Source organism: Volvox carteri (assembly GCF_000143455.1).
Source record: "Volvox carteri f. nagariensis unplaced genomic scaffold VOLCAscaffold_46, whole genome shotgun sequence".
Classification (NCBI taxonomy): domain Eukaryota; kingdom Viridiplantae; phylum Chlorophyta; class Chlorophyceae; order Chlamydomonadales; family Volvocaceae; genus Volvox; species Volvox carteri.
The window spans coordinates 922,308-941,130 of record NW_003307589.1 but is presented as its reverse complement, the minus strand read 5'-3'; the positions used below and the strand labels follow the sequence as shown (position 1 = coordinate 941,130).

Below are 18,823 nucleotides of genomic sequence, written 5' to 3'. Positions count from 1 at the left end.
GGGTAGTGTCAACGCGGTGGGAGATATGCTTTGTTGCAGCAGTGCTGATGGTGTGAGAGCTAAGCTTGCACTGGCGGAATCGTCAGCACCGCCTGCGGGCTCCACGCGAATCGCATCCATTCCGGGTGCATGCCGCATGGACAGTGCGGCAGACCGCAAGTCGGAATGCCCGTGCGGGCAAATGGTAACGAAAGCTGGGTGAATTTCGGTGCTGTCTGTGATGTTTATCCCCGAAGCGCCAGCGGCCTCAGCAATCTGCCCCACAGCCGCGGGGTTCATCGGGGCACACCGCAAGTCTCAGGAGGCCCCGTGCATTGGCCAAAGTAAATGTACAAACAAGGAGCTTGTGTATTTCATAGAGAAATGAAAGCAAGTTATGTTGGCCTGCTGGTGGCAAGTCGGATTGCCCATGCCGGCAAATGGTAACACAAGCTGGGTGTTCGAGTTATCATACGCCGTCATCTCAGAATTCCATTGTGAGATACGCGGCAGCTTTTGGGATGAAATTTAGCGCGAGAGGCGTTGATGTGGCTTTTGAGGTCGGTGAATGGAGGCAGCTAAACTTGTTTGTGCTCATACGGTCTTTGTTAGCTACATGCGAGATACCTTGCAATAGAGAATGCTGTATAGTACCGATAACGCGTTTCAGCCGGGTGAAATATTCTGTTTGGTCCGTTACACACTCAAGGCCTGGGAGTTCGAGTTATCATACGCCGTCATCTAAGAATTCAAATGAGAGATACGCGGTACCTTTTGAGATGAAATTTAGCGCGAGAGGCGTTGATGTGACTTTGGCCTCGGTCAATTGAGGCAGCCAAACTTGTTTGTGCTCATACGATTTTTGTTGGCTACATGCGAGATACCTTGCAATAGAGAATGCTGTATAGTACCTATAACGCGTTTCAGCCGGGCGAGATATTATGTTTGGTCCGTTACACACACACACACACACACACACACACACACACACACACACACACACACACACACACACACACACACACACGGACATGGGCAATCCTACAGGTCGGGGCCCCCCTGGGCGCTTCGCGCTGGGGCCCCGCCCAAAAATATAGATTAGATGCAAAGCCGAGTAATCAAAACACTTTTTTGAGAGTACGACGTTTACCGGCGGTCAGCTCAAGGCTGCAACAAGCCACCACGATGAGCATACAAAATGCCAAACAAAAATCTTCTAGATTGGTTTAAAATTGTAAAAGAAAAAGAAAAAGGAAAAACCTAAATTAGAAATTTCAGCGGGGACTTGCCACCCAGGGTGGAGTCTGCCAACGCTTTCTAATATACTAGTGGTACGACAAGGCCGCCAGCCCACAGCAGCCTTCTGCTGCAAGAATGAACGGCAATGCAACCATCGTTCAGAATAAATCGCAAGCATCAGCTCGTAGGTATGCAAGTGTATTCTATGGGCTAAAAAAAACTGTCGACAAAAAAGGAAATCATATCGGAAGTAAGAGGAAACACGTGCTAATTAGAAACACTAGTCGCAATGCAAAGGCTGCGAAATGTCCGCACCCACGTACACGTGGCCCCATTCTCGCTCCTTTCCTCAAGCTGCAGGCGGGAGTCGGTCACGCAACTACAACACCGCATCTATACTGCAACCCTCTCCCCCGCCTTGTAAGGGCTGGCGAGCGGGAACAACATTGCAAATTGCAAATAAAAAAGGACAAAAGTAAACAGGAGCGAAGAGAAATTAAAATGTAACGCGCGAAGGCGACCCGGCCGCCCAAATTCCGCAACCCTGGGGAGCCATTCACTGCCGACCTGCACCGACCTGCTGCCCTGCACCGTCGCCACCACCCGCACCAGCCCACAAGGCGGCACACGACCGACCCGCGAACCGTTGCATACCGTTGGTTGACACTCTCCCTAATATGTACATATGCGTACATACATACATACGTACATACATATATATATATATATATGTGTACGTACATACGCAAACGGAAACACGTCCACAGCACTGCTCCTCTCCACTGCCTCAATAATGGTGGTGGTGTTGTCTAAGAAAACGAGCACCGCAGCGATTCGCGACCTGCGAAATATGTAGCCCCTACTCACTTTCGCCGGTCGGAGACCAGCAGGCTCGCTAAACAGTTATGGCCGCCCATGGACTCAGCGATCCCGCTTGAGCTCACAACCCTCATCACTTCATCGCATTATGTCCTATGTGCCATAGGGCCATCTAGTTCCTCAAAAAAAAAGGCAAGCATCCATACACAAACATGCAAATGGCTTTTTTTACGAGATACAAACCCTTGCGGTTGAAGTGAGCAAGCTAATAATGCACAGGTACGACGAAAGCAAGGGCCCCTTTATGTTTTTGGGTGGGGCTACATACGAGTATAGATACAACCCAAAACCTTTTGTACGGCGCTGCCGCACGTAGCGACACCGTCTGGCAGCAGCTTCGTCCGCACTCGCGCACGCGCAAGCACGCTGCCCTACAAGAGTAAAAATCAATCTCCAAGGCGTCACATAAAAATCAAAAAGGCTTTACCAGCTTCATTCAACTAGATGTATGTATTTATGTATGTGTGTATATACGCTGCGGAGGGCAGGGGAGGTCAGATCTGGGTGCTTACTTGGCCTCCGCCCTCCTCCGCCCTTCCTCCGCCCTCCCTCATGGCCGCACTTATGGGAGGGTGCTAGTCACTGCCTCCTGCCCCCGCTCTCAATGCCGCTCTCTCAACTTTCATGCACCTTGCGTGTGCACACTTCGTCGTCACTTAACTACCTCTCTCCGCCGCTTTTTTACTCAACTGACGTCATGCACGCAAGCAATCCCGTACACCGACCATTATTGCTGTAGCAGCTAATGCTACAGACTGGCGCTACCGCTGAAGCTCGTACTAGTGGAGAAACTGCTACTGCTGCTGCTGCTGTTGCGGTCCTCCTGCTGCTCGCCCGTGTCTGAGTCCTCCTGCCGTCCCTCAGGACCGGGTCCACACCTACCTTCCGCCCCTTCCGGCGGTGCAGCTAATTCTCCCCTCTTTCATCACTGATCTTTGTGCTGCCTGCTGGCCTCCGAATCGCGACAATCTGCTGCAACATCATCTGCCATCCAGGTGCTATAAGGTCCATCAGTTCCTCGCAGCTCTCCGACAAACAGGAGCTCGAAATGACCAGGTCGAAAGCCTGAAGCAATGCAGGCGGGTTGTCATTGAGGAGAGGATAAGGAAGGACGAGACGAAGGAAGAAGAGGAGTCAAGCAATGCCTGCAGGGAGGCAAGATCAGCTAAAGAGCGGCCACAGCCACATCCGCGGTGATAGGGAGGAAAGGGTCCAATACATACATACATACATACATACACCCTCCAGTGGGCTATAATTTAGCGCAATCTATCGACAAATTTGTAATGAACTGAGCCTTAGTTCCTGGATTAGACCATTTCATACCTGTTCCATGGTCGCCATCACATTCAGATGGTGGGGATCCAGATGTGCCAGGCCCGCCGCTGCAGCGCAAAGGCTCATCCAGGCGGCTAAAAGGGAGGATGCCACGGCAATGGCCTCGACCGGCAAAGGTAATGGGATTGCGGACTCCGCTGTGTCAGCGGAGAATAGCATGGCGCAAACCGTTGCCGTCAGCTCGGCACTGGCCGCGATATGGCTCGCCAAGTCGGACTGGGTTAAAATTCCGATAAACGCCAAGATAGGTGCGACGTGATAAGCCACGAATAAGGTGGTGCGCAGGATTTGCTGCACCGGGAATCGCACCGATTGCGACGCACAGCGGCCCACCAGCACGTCAGCCGGGACATTGATAGCCTTGTTCAAAATTTTCATCTGCGCAAGGATTTTGGTTGCAAATCAGGGTAAAAGGAATACAGAGCATACGTGACTGCGGTTTATGAACTGTCATAACGCGAGTCCGTAACCTTACGCAAGCAGAAAAGCTGTCAAAGCTGCGTTATCCAACGCACCTGAGAATCATTAAGCAGCATGCCTTTCAAGGCGCTCATGGACGTCGCTAATGGCTGGAAGCCACCAGTGATCGATGGAGAAGCCCCGACGTCGTGTTCGAAAACTGCAGCATCTTGTGAACACTTTGTATGGCTATCCAAAGGTACTTCATCATTTTGTGTTCTAGAACCTGGAATGCTTGTCTGCACCCGTGTCCTGCTGAAGGCTCTGGGACGCAACACCAGCAGCCCCGCAGGGCTGGCCCTTGGATTCGCCATAGGGGCCGACACCAACCTACCCTGTGATCAGGTGCAAAAGATGCAACCGGAATCTGGCCTCCCTTGCTCGGGACAAAGGGGCCGGCTGCTAAATGTGCTTGGAGTGTTTAGAGCATGGAAGGCCTTGGCTTTAAGCAATTGAAACTCAAATCACAAAATAAATGAACAAAAGCGTACATTGGCGACTCCTCTATACTCATATCTTGCTTCACGCAAGGGCCTGCATATGCACCTGCTGTGCTGCAGGGAAGTTGGCATGCGGCTGCGCGTGAAATGCGTGCTGTTGACACTAGTACTGCCAGGTACAACAGTAGCTTCTAATAACTCTGTCCCTTAAAGTCGATACAATAGAAGCAAACAAAACGGGGATCATATGACTGTGATCGCTGCGACGCGCAGTCGGACAGGGAAGCAACTTCGTAATACCGTTACAGGATAGGTGCTCAGGAATAACTCAATCAATCGATTAGTCGTCTCCATTGCAAGCATGACAGATCGCATTCAACAATCTCCCTCACATTACTCTTAACTCATAGCTCTGCGCACAGTTCCGACCGTACGAGCTAGAGTAGGGACTGCTGCATCGCATGTTCGAAGCGTAGATCGGTTGATGAAGGAGATCCGAGACCAGTTTGATGACGACTGGGGTAGTGAGCGGCGTGAGGTGGATCCGAATGCGCTCGTTTCCGACAACAGGCAACCGGGGATGAAGATGCTGCGGTGGATGGGGCACCCTGCTATATCTTGCCGAAACAACACCGCTCACGAAGGCGCGCCGGATGTGTCTCTGGCCGTTGGCTGTAAACCGACCGCATGGCAGGAAGCATGCAGCATGGTGGTGTCGGGTCTGTGATGATCGTCAGGTAGACGACATGTCTTGCTCGAATGTCCTGTACACGCAGACATACGTGCTGAGCTTTGGCACTTAGGCGCTGCGCCATAAGTTGCCATGGATGCGGTGATGGATAATATTGAGAACCAACGCGGTCAAGCGCATATCTTGAATTGTGTACAGATTTACTAGTTCCGCACGAGTACGGGGGTGTGCGTCAAAGCCGGGGGGCCATGGCGATAACATATCGAAAGTTTAACTTAAAGTTCAAGGCGGTTTTTATCCTGCTATCTAGAATCCCTCCTCATCCAGTCAACTGAACATCCGCAGAGACAAGAGAGCAATCGCCACCAATCCATCATCCGAAACTAAGTCCATCAACTGTGATGGCCGCATCTCAATAGATGGCGATCATTTCATACTCCGGATCAGTGTCGGGTATCTGCCCAGGAATTGAACCTAAGGATGATAACCTGCATCTGGTGTCAACAGATCAGACCGTACAGAGCCATAGGTTGCAATAGTTGACTCATTTATGCAGCTCACCTGGCTTCTGATCTATTATGATTATTTTCTTTCTTTTACTCCTTTTTTTATTTTTGTTTCGAGCTCAGAGCTCGTGAGCCTCTGGCTCGTTTGAGCCGTACAAGCTCAAGATGTAATCAAAACATCAAAACATCAAAGGTCAACACCCGACCGTATCTCAACAATGACATCGCATAAGTTATAACCCAAAGAACTGCCGTCGAAATGCGTCTGTGTGGCTGGGACCGACAGCTGCAGCGAAACTGCGCTCGCTTTTTGGAGGTTTTCATCTTTTACATTTCATCCATCCACAATATCCTTACAAATATAGCCGTGGCCTGTCTGGAATCTGCAAATATACTACGCAAACGCGCCGCAGCGGTGCTAACGCCATGACAGAAATGCCAACGGTTTTTTTATGCATCCATTGTCCTTTTTGACAAAAACATAATGTATTGCAAGCGGTAGGCAAATGCAAGGTAGGGCAAACCCCGACGGAGAGATGGAGCTGGCTGCCGAGGGACATTGCGGGGCGGAGGCTCCGGACAGCGTAGTACTGCAGCCAGCTGCACAGCAGCAGCTGAAGAGTGCACGGGCGAGGCAGCTAGAAAGAAGCCAAGACACCACCACCGAAGCCTCAAGGCTCCGTCTCAAACCTTAGTAACCTTTGCTTCCCCATACTGATGGCTGCACTGCTGTGTGTGACAATCAACCAAATCTGCGGCACTTTCCTGCTCGGAAATGAATCGGAGCATCTGACGTGCGCCTCTCCACGGCTTGCAACCAGGCGCGCAGCAACCCGCAGCAGCAGCACTTCGTAAATTCGTGTAACTGATACCGCTGTTGTTTAGACACCAGGGTGGATGCATTCCTGTTCCTGTTCCTGTTCCTGTTCCTGTTCCTGTTCCTGTTCCTGTTCCTGTTCCTGTTCCAGTTCAAGTTCAAGTTCCGTCAGCACAACGAGATGAAACACGTCGTGAAAGTCCGGTGTCAGTCTCTAGGAAGGTCGATGCAGGAAGGTGCCGCAGACGGGTGAGGGAAGCGGTTATGCGGGTGGTGGCAGGCCAGCGCCACTGCGACATCTGAGAGCGCCCCCTAGCTGTCACTCACCGCGATTTGTCGGGGGTTGCAAACTGTAAACCCAAAATTAATAACGCCGCAGAGGTATGGACGCTCCTCCCTAATTTTCTGCTAGCTCCGGTGCATTCATGCATGCGGGGGGTTCCCGAATGCAGCAGCAGCCTACCCTGGCGGCGTCTAGAAGGGACCTTGCCGTGGAACTTGCCTGCTCAACATTACGAAAACCAGGTCGGCCGCCTGGCGATTGGATGTAGTCTGCAATGCAGCTGCAATAGCAGATAACAAAAAGCCATTGGGTGTCTCTCCAACACAGCGATGGACTTCCATGCCATCGGAAACTAATGCTATCCACCGGTGCACACGCGCGCCTAGTTTCCTAATTGGACAACATGGCGACCATGCTAACACCACACATACCCATGCAGGACTTCAGCGATTCTAGGTTTACGGAAAAAGCGAGTCCGAGAACATGTTTATCTACACATACGACTACGGCACAAGAACTCACCGGACTGCCGGTACATCTTTGTAGATGTGTACATATCGCCGTACTTACCTACCCACTGCCACGCATCGCAGCAAACAGAGGTGGTCACCGATGTGTACGAACTTACACACCCGTACCACATATCTGCTATGCGCCTGTGTACAGTGTTATATTTACGCAACGCACATGGGGGGGAGGCAGCACGCGAGTATTCACGATGCGCGCAAGTATTTGGCAAATTTTGTTGACAGGGAAAATGTAGGACTGGCTGCGGGTTGACGCCGCTTGACTGCTTCTTTGTATGATAGTAGTGGCCCAGCTTTGCATATGCTCCTATATGGTCGTACGAGTGCACGGCAACCAACCAACTAGCCAACCAACTAGCCAACGACCTGTGGTGTGCATCTGCACCCGACAGGCACGCAAGACCAAATGATCCGAGGGTCCTAATACCCTAAACGTAACCCAATAAGTGGCCAGCACAACAGCAACAAACGATGCATCCACAGCTCACGACCCACCCAGGATGCAGCCCAGGATCCATTCATAACATTCGCGTGGTAAATTTAAGGATAATGTTTTAAAGATCATTCCGTCCTGCAAAGGGTAACTGCATACTGAAAACACAGTAGTAGCTACGCGGCCTGGACTTCGTTCCTTCCTATGATGGAGGCAGTCCGTGCGTTGATATTTGTTGCTGTAGGGCTGTCGTCGTGTTCTCTCATCACGATGCGGTGCTCATATGTTCCATGTGTCATAATGATGTTTCCGGGATTGTTCTGAAACCCGAACTTCTATATTATCCGTTTTCTGCAACAGTGTTACATATGCCACTCTTACATGTATGCAATTTCGACGGCCCGCATTCCACCAGCACCACCACCCTTCCATGCTATTTTTTTGACCTCGAGGTAAGTGTGCAAAGGGCAGACCACCAAGGTAACACCTTTCCCGTGGCGTAAAAATCTCCGTCGCGCTGCGTCGCTTATGCAAGGTACGATTGGCAAGGGAATATGCACGAAACACTATATGTACGTGTACAAGGCAGCAGGCGCTCCCAAGCCTCGAAGCAAAACTTGCATTGGTAACGAGCACGCACACAGCGAAAATGCAACGAAATTCAGCAAGTATAAAGCCGACCGACAACCTACGCCTTGCCCCACGCGCTCACATGCAGGACCGCACAACCATCCTGCCTGCTGACGACACTAGACATGGCATGTCTACGCAGCTGGGGGCAAAGAAAAAAAAACTCGAATGCAACAGAAAAGATGAATGGGATTCCGTACGAAAAACTAACAAATACAGTTACCGCAGCAGAGATGAGCACAAGGTAAGAAATCCCTCTGTCGACGGCATGCCGTATTCACCTGAAATCCGGATCATCCATGACAACAGAATGCGAAAGGCAGGGTAGGATTAACCCTAAGTACAGCTTCGTCAGTCTTCGCTATTACGAACTTCCGAAGGATTGGCACCAACCGGCCGGTTGTGCACAATCAGGGTTTTATAACCCTGCGATACGAAAAATTGAAACAGGGAGCCCACGTACCAGATAACCGCGTCCGCTGACGTACTCCCAAGGCCGTACGGCCGTAGGAATGCGTGCAGCCGCCGTCGTAATAGCACAGCCCGGCTTGCCTCGTCAATCCCATGTATATTTCCGTACTTTCAATAGCGCATATAAGAAATATGGTTGCGTCTCATAGCCCAGACTCACCCCTAGAATGTCCAGACGGTAATAAGACCATAAAAAGGGAAGATGTATATTGTTTTTCATATCAGCTGCTGTATCAACTGATAACCAGGCAGTGTCGTAACGTACGCTATGTAACAGAGACACAGCTACTGCTGTGCAGTGAACCGCCAATCCGAAGGGGAGACAAACCTCCAAGGAAACCCTGGCGATTCATTCCTCGTTCATCACAATCTCATACGTTCGACAAAGCGCCCATGAGACGACGATCCGCGGATTCTAGTTAACAGCAAGAGATTAAAATAGATTTCCCTTGCATATCGGCTCGCCCTGACGCCCTGAGACATAAAGCGATATAAGTCTCAGCATGCTACAAGCCGTTCAGCCGCCATCCTTGCCATTCCCATCTACCCATGCACTTCGCGCAGAGTAGTCCTGAAAACTCCCAAATACCGCCCAATAGCCTCAGTGAACCACCAAGGAACCGAAGCGAGCATCGTAAAGCTGTGTTCGCCCTCCTCCATTCATTCAACGACTGGCGAAGCACATGGCTACGCGAAGCGTGCGAAACCCACCTCTGCAGGGCAGAAGCCACCTCTGCAGTGCGGTATGAACCATGCGATAGGAGGATCTTCATTATACTTTCCGACCGTCCGGTCGCATGTGCTTTGCTCAGCTACTATTGTCCAAGGGTGCCATCCCCAAAGGGGGGGATACAGAACACCTTGGTTACCCCTTGTGAACCCCACTCTCGCAGACAAGAGTCTACAAATCCACACACATGTGTGCAGGTATTTTTATATCCTTACACGTAGGCTAACTAAGCACACACAAAAAATACTGTTCTTGGAGAAAAAAACCCTAAGGGATTCCTTCCTTCCTCCTCACAACATTGCCATCCGTATCCAAGTAAACGGTGTATGAACGAAACAAAGCTTTCAGCGCGGGAATAAAAGTACAGCGGCACTAAATTTAAGAGGGAACATTTTCATCGGTACCTGATCTACCTAAATGTTTGTGCGATAACACTACGGCGGTGTCATCGGTGACAGCGGCGACGGGTTGCGATGGGGTCTACCAAACCTCCACCTCATCTACGGGTTTTGGCGGGAAACTTCAGCTCTGCAGTCGGGGCCGGTTAACGGAAAACGACCGCCCAAACAATTTTCCAATTCTTCTCTGCGACTCTGCGACAACCTTGGCTGTGCGCATGGGCTATCGTACGGCCCATAGCAAAAGCTTTTTCCATATTCTATTTTCTTCTCTCACTCTTAACGCTCCTACATGTTGCTGCTCTCCGGACTAGCCACGCGAGCAGAGCTTTATTCCACACACTGCGTAAAGCAAACACTCGACCACCTACGAATAAAAGTACAAGAACAGACCCGCGACTCCCACCTCATGCAACAAACAAAGCCTTCTTCCACCGGCGTTTGTGGAGACTGCTGTTTTTTAGAAAATGGCCCCTCTCCATTTTCCTGCCTCGCAACAAGCCAGACACCGACTTTCTGTGCTATTCATCCTGCTTTATCTCTCATCCACGGTTAGCAACAACAATTTTCCTTTGGTTGCTTTCGGTTTGACGGCGGCAACATTAGGACGACGGTTGCGCACCTACGATCAGCCATGGATTACGGCAAAGCGCCCTAATGCAGGAAACACAACAGCACATTAGTTAGCAAACAAACATACCAACTGGCTGGCTGGCTTAAAATGACACCGCCTCTCAGCGGCCGGCGAACATCTGTGGGACGTGCTCCATCCGTACGGCGCTGTACGAGCGTTGTGATCCTCATACGGCATCAGTGCTGGCGTGACACCATTCACTTCAGTACACGTCACAGCAAGGGGGCTCGTCATCCAGCATGTTGTGTACGAAGTACGGCCCCAACCGGTAGCCTAGCCCCTCCAGACACTTAAGCTCCACCTGTATACGCGGGCATACATATGCATATGCCAGGTTTGGTTGCGTCACACAAAAGAGCCGTACCGTGTAGAGATTTATCCACAAAACGTTGGGATACAATATGAAAAGGGGCACAGCCTTTTGTTTGCGCAAAGCAAACTCATTTGCACTTTAATACAAGGTTTTTCGGCGGCTCCCCCAAACTTAACAACCAACAAAACCGTAACAGAATCGAAAAGCCGAGACACCAGTTATTGCGCTGCCGCCGCTGAAGTTTCTAGGGTCTTGCGCAGATAGTGCGCGGTCATCGTGCCATTTTAGTGCAACAGTATCGGCCAAGAGGTTGAGGACGACCAACACGCTGTGACCGCGTAGTTAGCCCAAAAATGTTCACACCGAGAAAGTGGACCTACCGAGTGCGCCTCCTCGCGGGACACCGGCACGTTGTACAGCATGCTGAGCATGCGGCGCAGCATGTCGGTATGCGGCATGCGATCCACCACCTTGGTGGCCAGGTAGGCGCATGTGAACAGGATGGAGCGCAGGCCGTCCTTCTGCCAGTCGGAATGGAAGAAAGTTGGGACGACAGCGGATCAGAAAAAGGAAACGCCACCACGGTGGGGATTGGGTGGAATAGCACCAGCACTTCGTCAACGGAGGCCGGACGGCAATATCATTCAAGGCATATCGCCGACGGAGAACTTAAAACGCTCGCTCACATGGAGATATTCTTCCTGTTGCTGCTGCTGCTTGGTCTGGGCGACACCGCCGCCGTCTCGCATGTAGGCAGCGTACGCGGCGAATGGCGGCGCGTGGCGAACTGCCGCGTTCAGCGTGGGAGTGATCTCCACCAGGCGTTGGAAATAGGAGGAACCCAGCGCAAGGGCAAAGGCGGAGAAGCCCCAATGCACTCCGTTGTAGTACAGCATCGAATCGCTGCTTACGGGCATGAAGCGGATACCGCCTGTGGCGTGGAGACAAAACACAGGATAACATTATTCATGACAACACAACAACAGGAGTGGAGACAAAAACCATATATCTTCACACATCATCTGGAGAGGGAAAAGGGGCAGATGGACGGACCGAGTACGCTATTAATAGACGTGTTACAGTCCAACAAGACCAAACGCCAAACACTTTCTTTTTCGATCGTGGCTCTGACAGATATGATCCAGATCATGCCACTGGCTAACGGGCCAGTATGTGCAAGCATGTGGGCCTGCTGCCTGACTATCGTGCATGCGAAAGAGACAGGTACTCTCCCGTACCAGGCAGACGGATGCGGGTCATCACGTCGTTCGCCAAGGCCAGCGCGTGCGGTGACGACACGTCCGAGTAAACGGTCGGGAAGTACGCCAGGCCGTACGGCCGCGTGACAGTCTTGGTGGCGGCGGCGGCGGCCGTCATGTGGATGTAGCGTTTGGCTCCGGAAAACATCTTGGCGCTGCTGCCGCCGCTGACGTCTGTGCCGAAGCCGTCGGACATGCCGGTGTCGTCGCTCAGATCCTCGTGACAGTCGAGGAAGGCGGTCTCGGAGCAATGGGACGAGTCGCCGGGTGTACGGCTGTCCTCCTGCAAATTTTGAGCAGCGCAGATTGTAACACCGCCCAAAGAAGAACCGAGGTGGACAATCAGTAAAAAAATCTACAATTAATATTAGTACCGATTAGGCTTTAGGAATGCAAAAAAGATGCTCGGACACACTAAAACAAAACGTCCTCGACACAATAACGTTATGGCCCTGTTAGGTGCCCCCTGTCCAGACGCCCATGGTCGTACCAATTAACAATTTCACAGTTTACATGTGCAAAGTGAAATTGCAAAATGAAACTTAAGGTTTGTTGCATCAACAAAAGTTCGCGCACTTCAGACATCACGGTGGCTTTTAGGCGTTGTAGTATTGCCCTTGGGCCTTCGGCTCGTATGGGTAGTCTTACAGGTATGGGGTCACGCACCCCCCAACCATGTAACACACACACACACAGACATCACTAACCTCGTGTGCCGGGCTGACCGCCATGAGCTGCACCGACTGGGACGATTGGGCGGACTGGGCTGCGGCTTCATGTGCCGCCCGGCTTGGCGGCACTGCCACCGCGGCAGCAGCGCTGTGGCCCAGCCGCTGCAGCATCTCGCTAGCTACAGCTGACGCGGCGGCGGACGCGGCTTGGCGATCGGCACAGTAAGCACCGTACAGGGCAGATACCGGCGCTCGTGCGGCCGCCGCTGCCTGAGCGGTAGCCGTGGAGTCCGTCTGGGCTGGTGGCGCGGTAGCCGCGGCGACAGCGGCGCCACCACCAAGCGCGGGCCGCTTGTACAGAATGGTAGGCGTGGCATCCGTCGCCATAGAGGCACGCTTGTACAGGGTAGAGTGATTGGCTGCTGCCGCGGCGGCGGACTCGCTAGCGGCGGCGGCGGCGGCGGCGGCGTTTACCGAGGCATCCCCAGGCGCCGCAGAGGCTAAGAGGCGCTTCTCAGCGGCTGAGCGCGCCTGGAGCTGCTGGGTCTGACGTTGCTGCTCCGCAGCGGCGGCGGCGTTGCGTGCGGCGACCTGTCCACAAAACGGTCAGCACCACCTGTCATCAGAAAATCCCTCGAAAAACCGATCACAACGGCTAGTCAATGTCCCCTTAGGACAGTGCACAGGATAAACATTACCAGCAGGCAAGATGATTTCCTGCTAAAATGTCGCCGAAGAACAGTGCGCAGGGGTAGTAGAACCCTAAGTTATCAAATTTTCTTAAAGCTTCACCAAATTATATTTGTGCAACAAAGCCAGAGGAAATCACCTGAATTTGCATCTTAACAACATCAGAGGCGCTCATTCCCTTTCAGCAGCAGTCCCCACCTGCTGGGCTACCTCCGCTGCCGCAGCCAGCACTTGAGCCTGCTGCTCTGCCTTTGTCTGAGCCATGGACTGGCTGTGAACTTGTTGTTGCTGCTGCTGCTTTGCAGCGGTCGCAGCCTGCTGTCGCAGCTGAATCTGCCGTACGACGCTCAGCTGGTGCAGCTGGGCCGCGTTGTAGCGATGTAGGCCCTGCACGCCGGCGGCGTCACCCCCGGTGGAGGCGGCGGCGGCGGCTGCCGGGGCGGCTCGGCTATTGCCGTACAGCGACGTAGCGAGTCCATTGCTTGGAGCAAGCGGAGCGCGTGCCTGCTGGATGGCGGGGTAGGCGAAGATGAAGGCGCACTTCAGTTCCGCGTATCCTCAAGGAGCCGCAATCCCGATCGTGTAGCTGTAGCTGCCCAACCCAATTCTGTAACAATCCATGGTAGGGATGTCGAGGAATGCCAGCTCTACAGAAAACATTGGTTACAAGAAAGAATTCTTTCCTCGAGAGTCCCTTCATCCGCACCTGGTAATTTCCGTACAGCGCAGCCTTGGACGCGGGCTGCTGCTGCTGCTGGTGCTGCTGCAGGTGAGCAAGAGCCGCCTGCGTCGATCCATCAGGACCCGCAGCTGCCGCCGCCGCCGCCAGGTTCACCACGCCCAGATTAAGGCGGTGAGTGCCATCCGCCCTACTGCCGCCAGCCTTGTCGCCGATGAGCGCCGCCGCGGCCGCGTTGTAGCGAGCCGCGTCGATGGCCATGGGGTCAACCGCCGCCGCGATGGAAACTGGCTCGTCCTCCGGCGACACTGGGGTTGGGTGGGGGAGAAACGCGCGGAAACGCATTTTCGGTCGTGTATCACGTGCATACGAAAAAGCTACGGTAAGAAATGAAAAAAGGCACGGTCCTGATTCATAAAAAAAGCGTAGTTTTATTGCTACTTTCATACATAAATTTAATCTCCTCTTCTACCTGGCGTTGACCCAAATCACGTAAATCGATTCTTAACGTCCTACAACTGACCCACATCATGTAAACCGCAAGTAAATTGTTTTCTTGGTAGAAGCGTCCCAAGTGACCTTCGCAGGGCTCGAAGGTCAAAATATGAGAGTTGGCAAACATTCTGTGCTGTTCTGTGTCCGCCAGAGAGCGTACCCGACACGCGTGCTGGAGGATAGAAATTTCATCTAGCATACAGGCAGGTAGGTCAGATAAGACATAAAAGCCTGATGCTTGAAGATATTTGTGCAGCCTCATTACGAATCCTCGCGCCGGCCCGGACAAACTGACTCACTAAAGGCGTCGCTGACAGCTGCAGCCAGGATGCCCTTGTCGCGCGGTGCCGCATTGAAGTTGCGGTAGAGCGCTGTTCCCGAATGCATGCTGCCTGACCCAGATCGAGCCCCGTAGAGCGCGCTATGCAGCAGCGATGCGCCGTTACCGCCGGCGCCGCCGGCTGGCCCAGGAAATTGTTGCATGATTGCCGGCTTCCTCTCCCTTGTTAGCGCAGGTCAGGCCAAATGTTGAGAGGGCTAACCGGCGGAAAATATAACACGAGCCTGTCGTTGGGCTTGAAGGTCTTTGAAGTGGAAGGCGAAGGCGACCCGCGAAGCAAGAGGAATATCGCAGTAGCCGAAGTCACTCCAACAAATTACTGTCCGCAAGTTTAGACGTACCTGGTCATGAGGGAGGTAATAGGGACAGAAGGGTGCGGTGAAAAGGTTTGCGCATAAAGGGAGTTATTTGTCGGCCTTTGGGGGCATAGAATTGACAGACTGCCGGGAGGAGTGTGCACACCCAGCTTCCATATAGCAAAGGATGCCAGCGTCAGGGCAGCAGCGCACCGTGCAAAGACAATTAAGGTTGCCTGCTGTTCGCTGCCAGCCGTATACGAACGGATAACATACATTACACCACGAGATGAAGCAACTAATATGACGGAATGCTCAATCAACTTTACGTTGCCTGGAAAGCGCGGCGGGCCCAGCGCCATACTAACGTGTCACGTCCTTGGACTCCCTTGGACTCACGACTGCTGGTAAAGCTCACCTTGATCAATAGAAGCAAAATCGTAGGTTGACAAACGGACTGCAAAGTGGAAATCACGTTGCTTTACCCTGGCATGCCCTCGTAAAAGCTACGTGTCGCTACTGGCGATCTAAGTGCCACCCGCCGGGAAAAGCCCCCCGATACGCTATTACGACATGGATAAGAGGCTCCCGACGCACGATATTGTTTTTATTATGAAGAATTGATGTGAGGAAATATTGGGAAACTGTGGACCGTGCTACGCTTATAATCAGAACCTGTTTGTGGCAACGGCATTGGATCCGATCCTCAGGACAACGTTTTTTGGCGCGCCAATCGCCCAGCCATGACCCTGGCGCATGTAAACTTGCTTTGACACAAAGATTTTGCAAGGAAGGTTATCGATTTACCTTTTCAACTATAGCTTAATGATGAAACGCTTATTCCTTGCTGACTGCAAGTTCGTGATTAGCATGTTGGGTTTTATAACTTCTGCGCCATGCCTGCAACACGCAGGTTGAGACAAGGGCCCACATCAATCCAGTCCGTCCCCTATGCACACGCGCTACTGAGGCTTGCTCGCGTGTTAAGACAGCTTCCCTTTCAAACATCGCGCGTTGCCCTGCCTGCTTGCGGAGTGACCCGTGGGCCCCGTCCTGCTATTTCTTTCGTTTAAATCGATATACATCTCCAGTCTCTACCCAGATGCGTTCATTCCTTACTGAGTTGCTTGCAGCAGACCATAGCAGCAACCTATATCTGCTCGCAGCAAGGGTGACCAGCAACTCCACTTGCGTGCTTTCTTAATATGTGTATGAAATAAACGTCGCTTCAATTTATCCCAAAAGTTTGTTACTTTATAGTCCCTCAGCGTCAGTGTTCAGAGTTTGCCCTGGCCTACCTGGACAACCTTTGGGACGTCACATAGGCTTCACGCAGACTAAAGCACCATGCGTGTGTTACACTAGCCGATCTGATTGATACTCATGACCTTGTAGAAGCTGGTGCACGTAAGTGTGACGCACCCCTTGTGGACAGCAAGCGCGTCTCCATACTGTTGATGGGGTGTTACACTGTGGGCGGCTCGCCCGATAAAGGACGAGCACCGGGGGCCCTGACCGGGCCGAAACACAGCGCAGGGATGGGCGCGCGGCTCTACGTCCGTCTGTTCCTCCGCGCGCGCCTCGATCCCTCACTCACGCCAACCGGGACACTCTCCCAGCCCCTGGCTAGGCAACACAGCGGCGCAAACCGATCTATGCAAGAACCGCACGAAAGGCGCCACTTCGGCTGGCCTGCCTATTCACGCGCTCTCGTCCCTCTTGACCACCAAAACCAGAACAAAAAGAAAACACCACCGGGGGCAGGGGCTCTACTCGGGGGCCTCCTCTACACACACAAAAGAACCAGGGCCCCACGCAGCCAGCAAGGCAAGGGACACACGGAGGACCACGGGCCTGAGACGACACACCACAAAAGCCGAGATACGGTTGCACAGAAAAGACCAACACAAAGCGAGTACTCGCACATTGGTCCTCGAAGGCCAGCTGTTCAACTACCACGAGCAACGAACAACGAACACTTCCCGAGGGTGGCCACCACTACCTCGCCGGTCCACTCACAAACGAGGCGAAACTGGTCCGCACGCCAGTCTCCTCCTGGGGTTGCAGGCTCTCGGATGCAGCCCAGCGCGAGACACAGCAAAAACACCTATAGCCGCGGGGGGGATGACAAGCCAGCACGGCGCCCCCCTATAAAGCCCGGAAAAGGCACGGCTCACAGACGCCGCCTGCTCCCGCTTACCACACCGGAATCCCTCCCCTCCTGACCCTGACCGGCCGGGACCAGCAACACCTGTTCTCCACCTCTAAACCACTCTCCTCCACCGCTTTCCCACCTCCTCTCCACTCCCGCAAGCCACCTACTGTTGTATGCAGACGATGTTAGTCTGCTAGCGACGTCAGTAGAGCGAATGTCTGAGTTGCTACATCTTGTGGACTTGTTTTGTGAAGCTTTTGGGATGCGACCAAATGTCTCAAAGTGTGAAAGGCTTGTTTTTGCATGTGACGGCACCCAGCAGTCGGAACTTAGCGGGAGATGTCAACAGTTACGGCTATCAGGCCAGGTAGTACCTGCCAAAGATAGCGCTCGCTATCTGGGCTTGGTATATGGGCCAGAACGGCCTTTTAGTGCGTGCCGTCAGCAGTTGTGTGATACAGGTCGGTCCGCTATGTTTTCCTTAAGCGCAAAGCTGGACAAAATGAAGCTGTTTGCCCCCGATGTGCGAATGCGGTGTTTTGCAACCCAAGTCCGAGCAATTCTGTTGTATGGCTGCCAGGCGTGGGGCCCTTTTGCGCTGGCAGAGGTCGTGGACAGGGCGGGAAGGCGGCGGGATAAAGCCAACCTTGCGGAGGGCATGTTCGAAGCCTGTTTGAAGGATAGTGCAGTCCAGCTGCAGATTTTATTCATGAGGCAGGTAGTGGGGACGGCACGGCCATCCCACAGGCTGTTGTACGCGGAGCTGGCTGAACTTCCCTTACAATATTACATGGTGAAGCAGATTCTCCGTTTCTGGAACCGCCTTCAAAAGCAAGTGGGATCCATTGCTCATGCAGTTTTACGGCAGGAGATAACCGATGCCCTGACCAACCCGGAATGGGAGGGTTGGGGAATCTCAATGTTACGACTGTTTTCCTTCTTGGAGTGCAACATTTGGAGCGGAATACCGCAAGAAGTCGTGGGGGTAAAGGAGCGTGTTGACTGGTTGTTGAGTAGACCTCTACCAGAAGGAGTGATAATAACGGCACTAAGAGAGCGTTTGATGAGCGGCTGGGACCATACGCGTCTGACTGTCTTGCCAGAGGAGTACCCATCAGATGGGAAGCAACCGGGAGTGCAAATGGCGAAGTATAAGCACTGGATGGGGCTGCCCTTTTCGGGAGCCGCAGCCGTCATGTGGCCAACACATGCTAAGGTTTTCATTCCTCGTTTAGCACATCGTAAGCTAATGCAGTTTCGTTTATGTTGCTGGGCTTTGGAGGCGAACAGAGCACGAAGGGGCAAGTACCATGTCCCCAGGGGGCAGCGGTTTTGCCACTGTTGTGGTCCTAATAGCCGAATTGAGGATGAAAAACACGTGTTATTGGAATGCCCAGCCTATAATGATATTCGTGCTGAAGAGGGATTCGATCATCAACAGAGTATGTTGGAGGCCATGCAATGGGAACCC

General features: G+C 52.7%; 3 protein-coding genes across 3 annotated transcripts; all 3 read right to left on the bottom strand.

Moving 5' to 3' along the window:
- Window positions 1–3,003: 3,003 nt before the first annotated feature.
- On the bottom strand, window positions 3,004–4,208 carry VOLCADRAFT_95764 (uncharacterized protein; the record flags this gene model as incomplete). The annotated part of the gene is made up of 3 exons (XM_002954818.1): window positions 3,004–3,162; window positions 3,424–3,813; window positions 3,951–4,208. The coding sequence occupies 3 exons, from the start codon at window positions 4,206–4,208 to the stop codon at window positions 3,004–3,006; spliced, it is 807 nt and encodes a 268-aa protein (XP_002954864.1).
- A 2,204-nt stretch (window positions 4,209–6,412) lies between these two features.
- On the bottom strand, window positions 6,413–9,465 carry VOLCADRAFT_95763 (uncharacterized protein; the record flags this gene model as incomplete). Its single annotated transcript, XM_002954817.1, has 3 exons — window positions 6,413–6,562; window positions 6,812–6,911; window positions 9,404–9,465. 3 exons carry the CDS (start codon window positions 9,463–9,465, stop codon window positions 6,413–6,415), a joined length of 312 nt encoding a protein of 103 aa, XP_002954863.1.
- A 1,191-nt stretch (window positions 9,466–10,656) lies between these two features.
- VOLCADRAFT_95762 (uncharacterized protein) lies at window positions 10,657–15,044 on the bottom strand (the record flags this gene model as incomplete). The annotated part of the gene is made up of 8 exons (XM_002954816.1): window positions 10,657–10,755; window positions 11,148–11,288; window positions 11,454–11,698; window positions 12,006–12,309; window positions 12,734–13,288; window positions 13,586–13,891; window positions 14,094–14,374; window positions 14,861–15,044. 8 exons carry the CDS (start codon window positions 15,042–15,044, stop codon window positions 10,657–10,659), a joined length of 2,115 nt encoding a protein of 704 aa, XP_002954862.1.
- Between the last annotated feature and the right edge of the window lie 3,779 nt (window positions 15,045–18,823).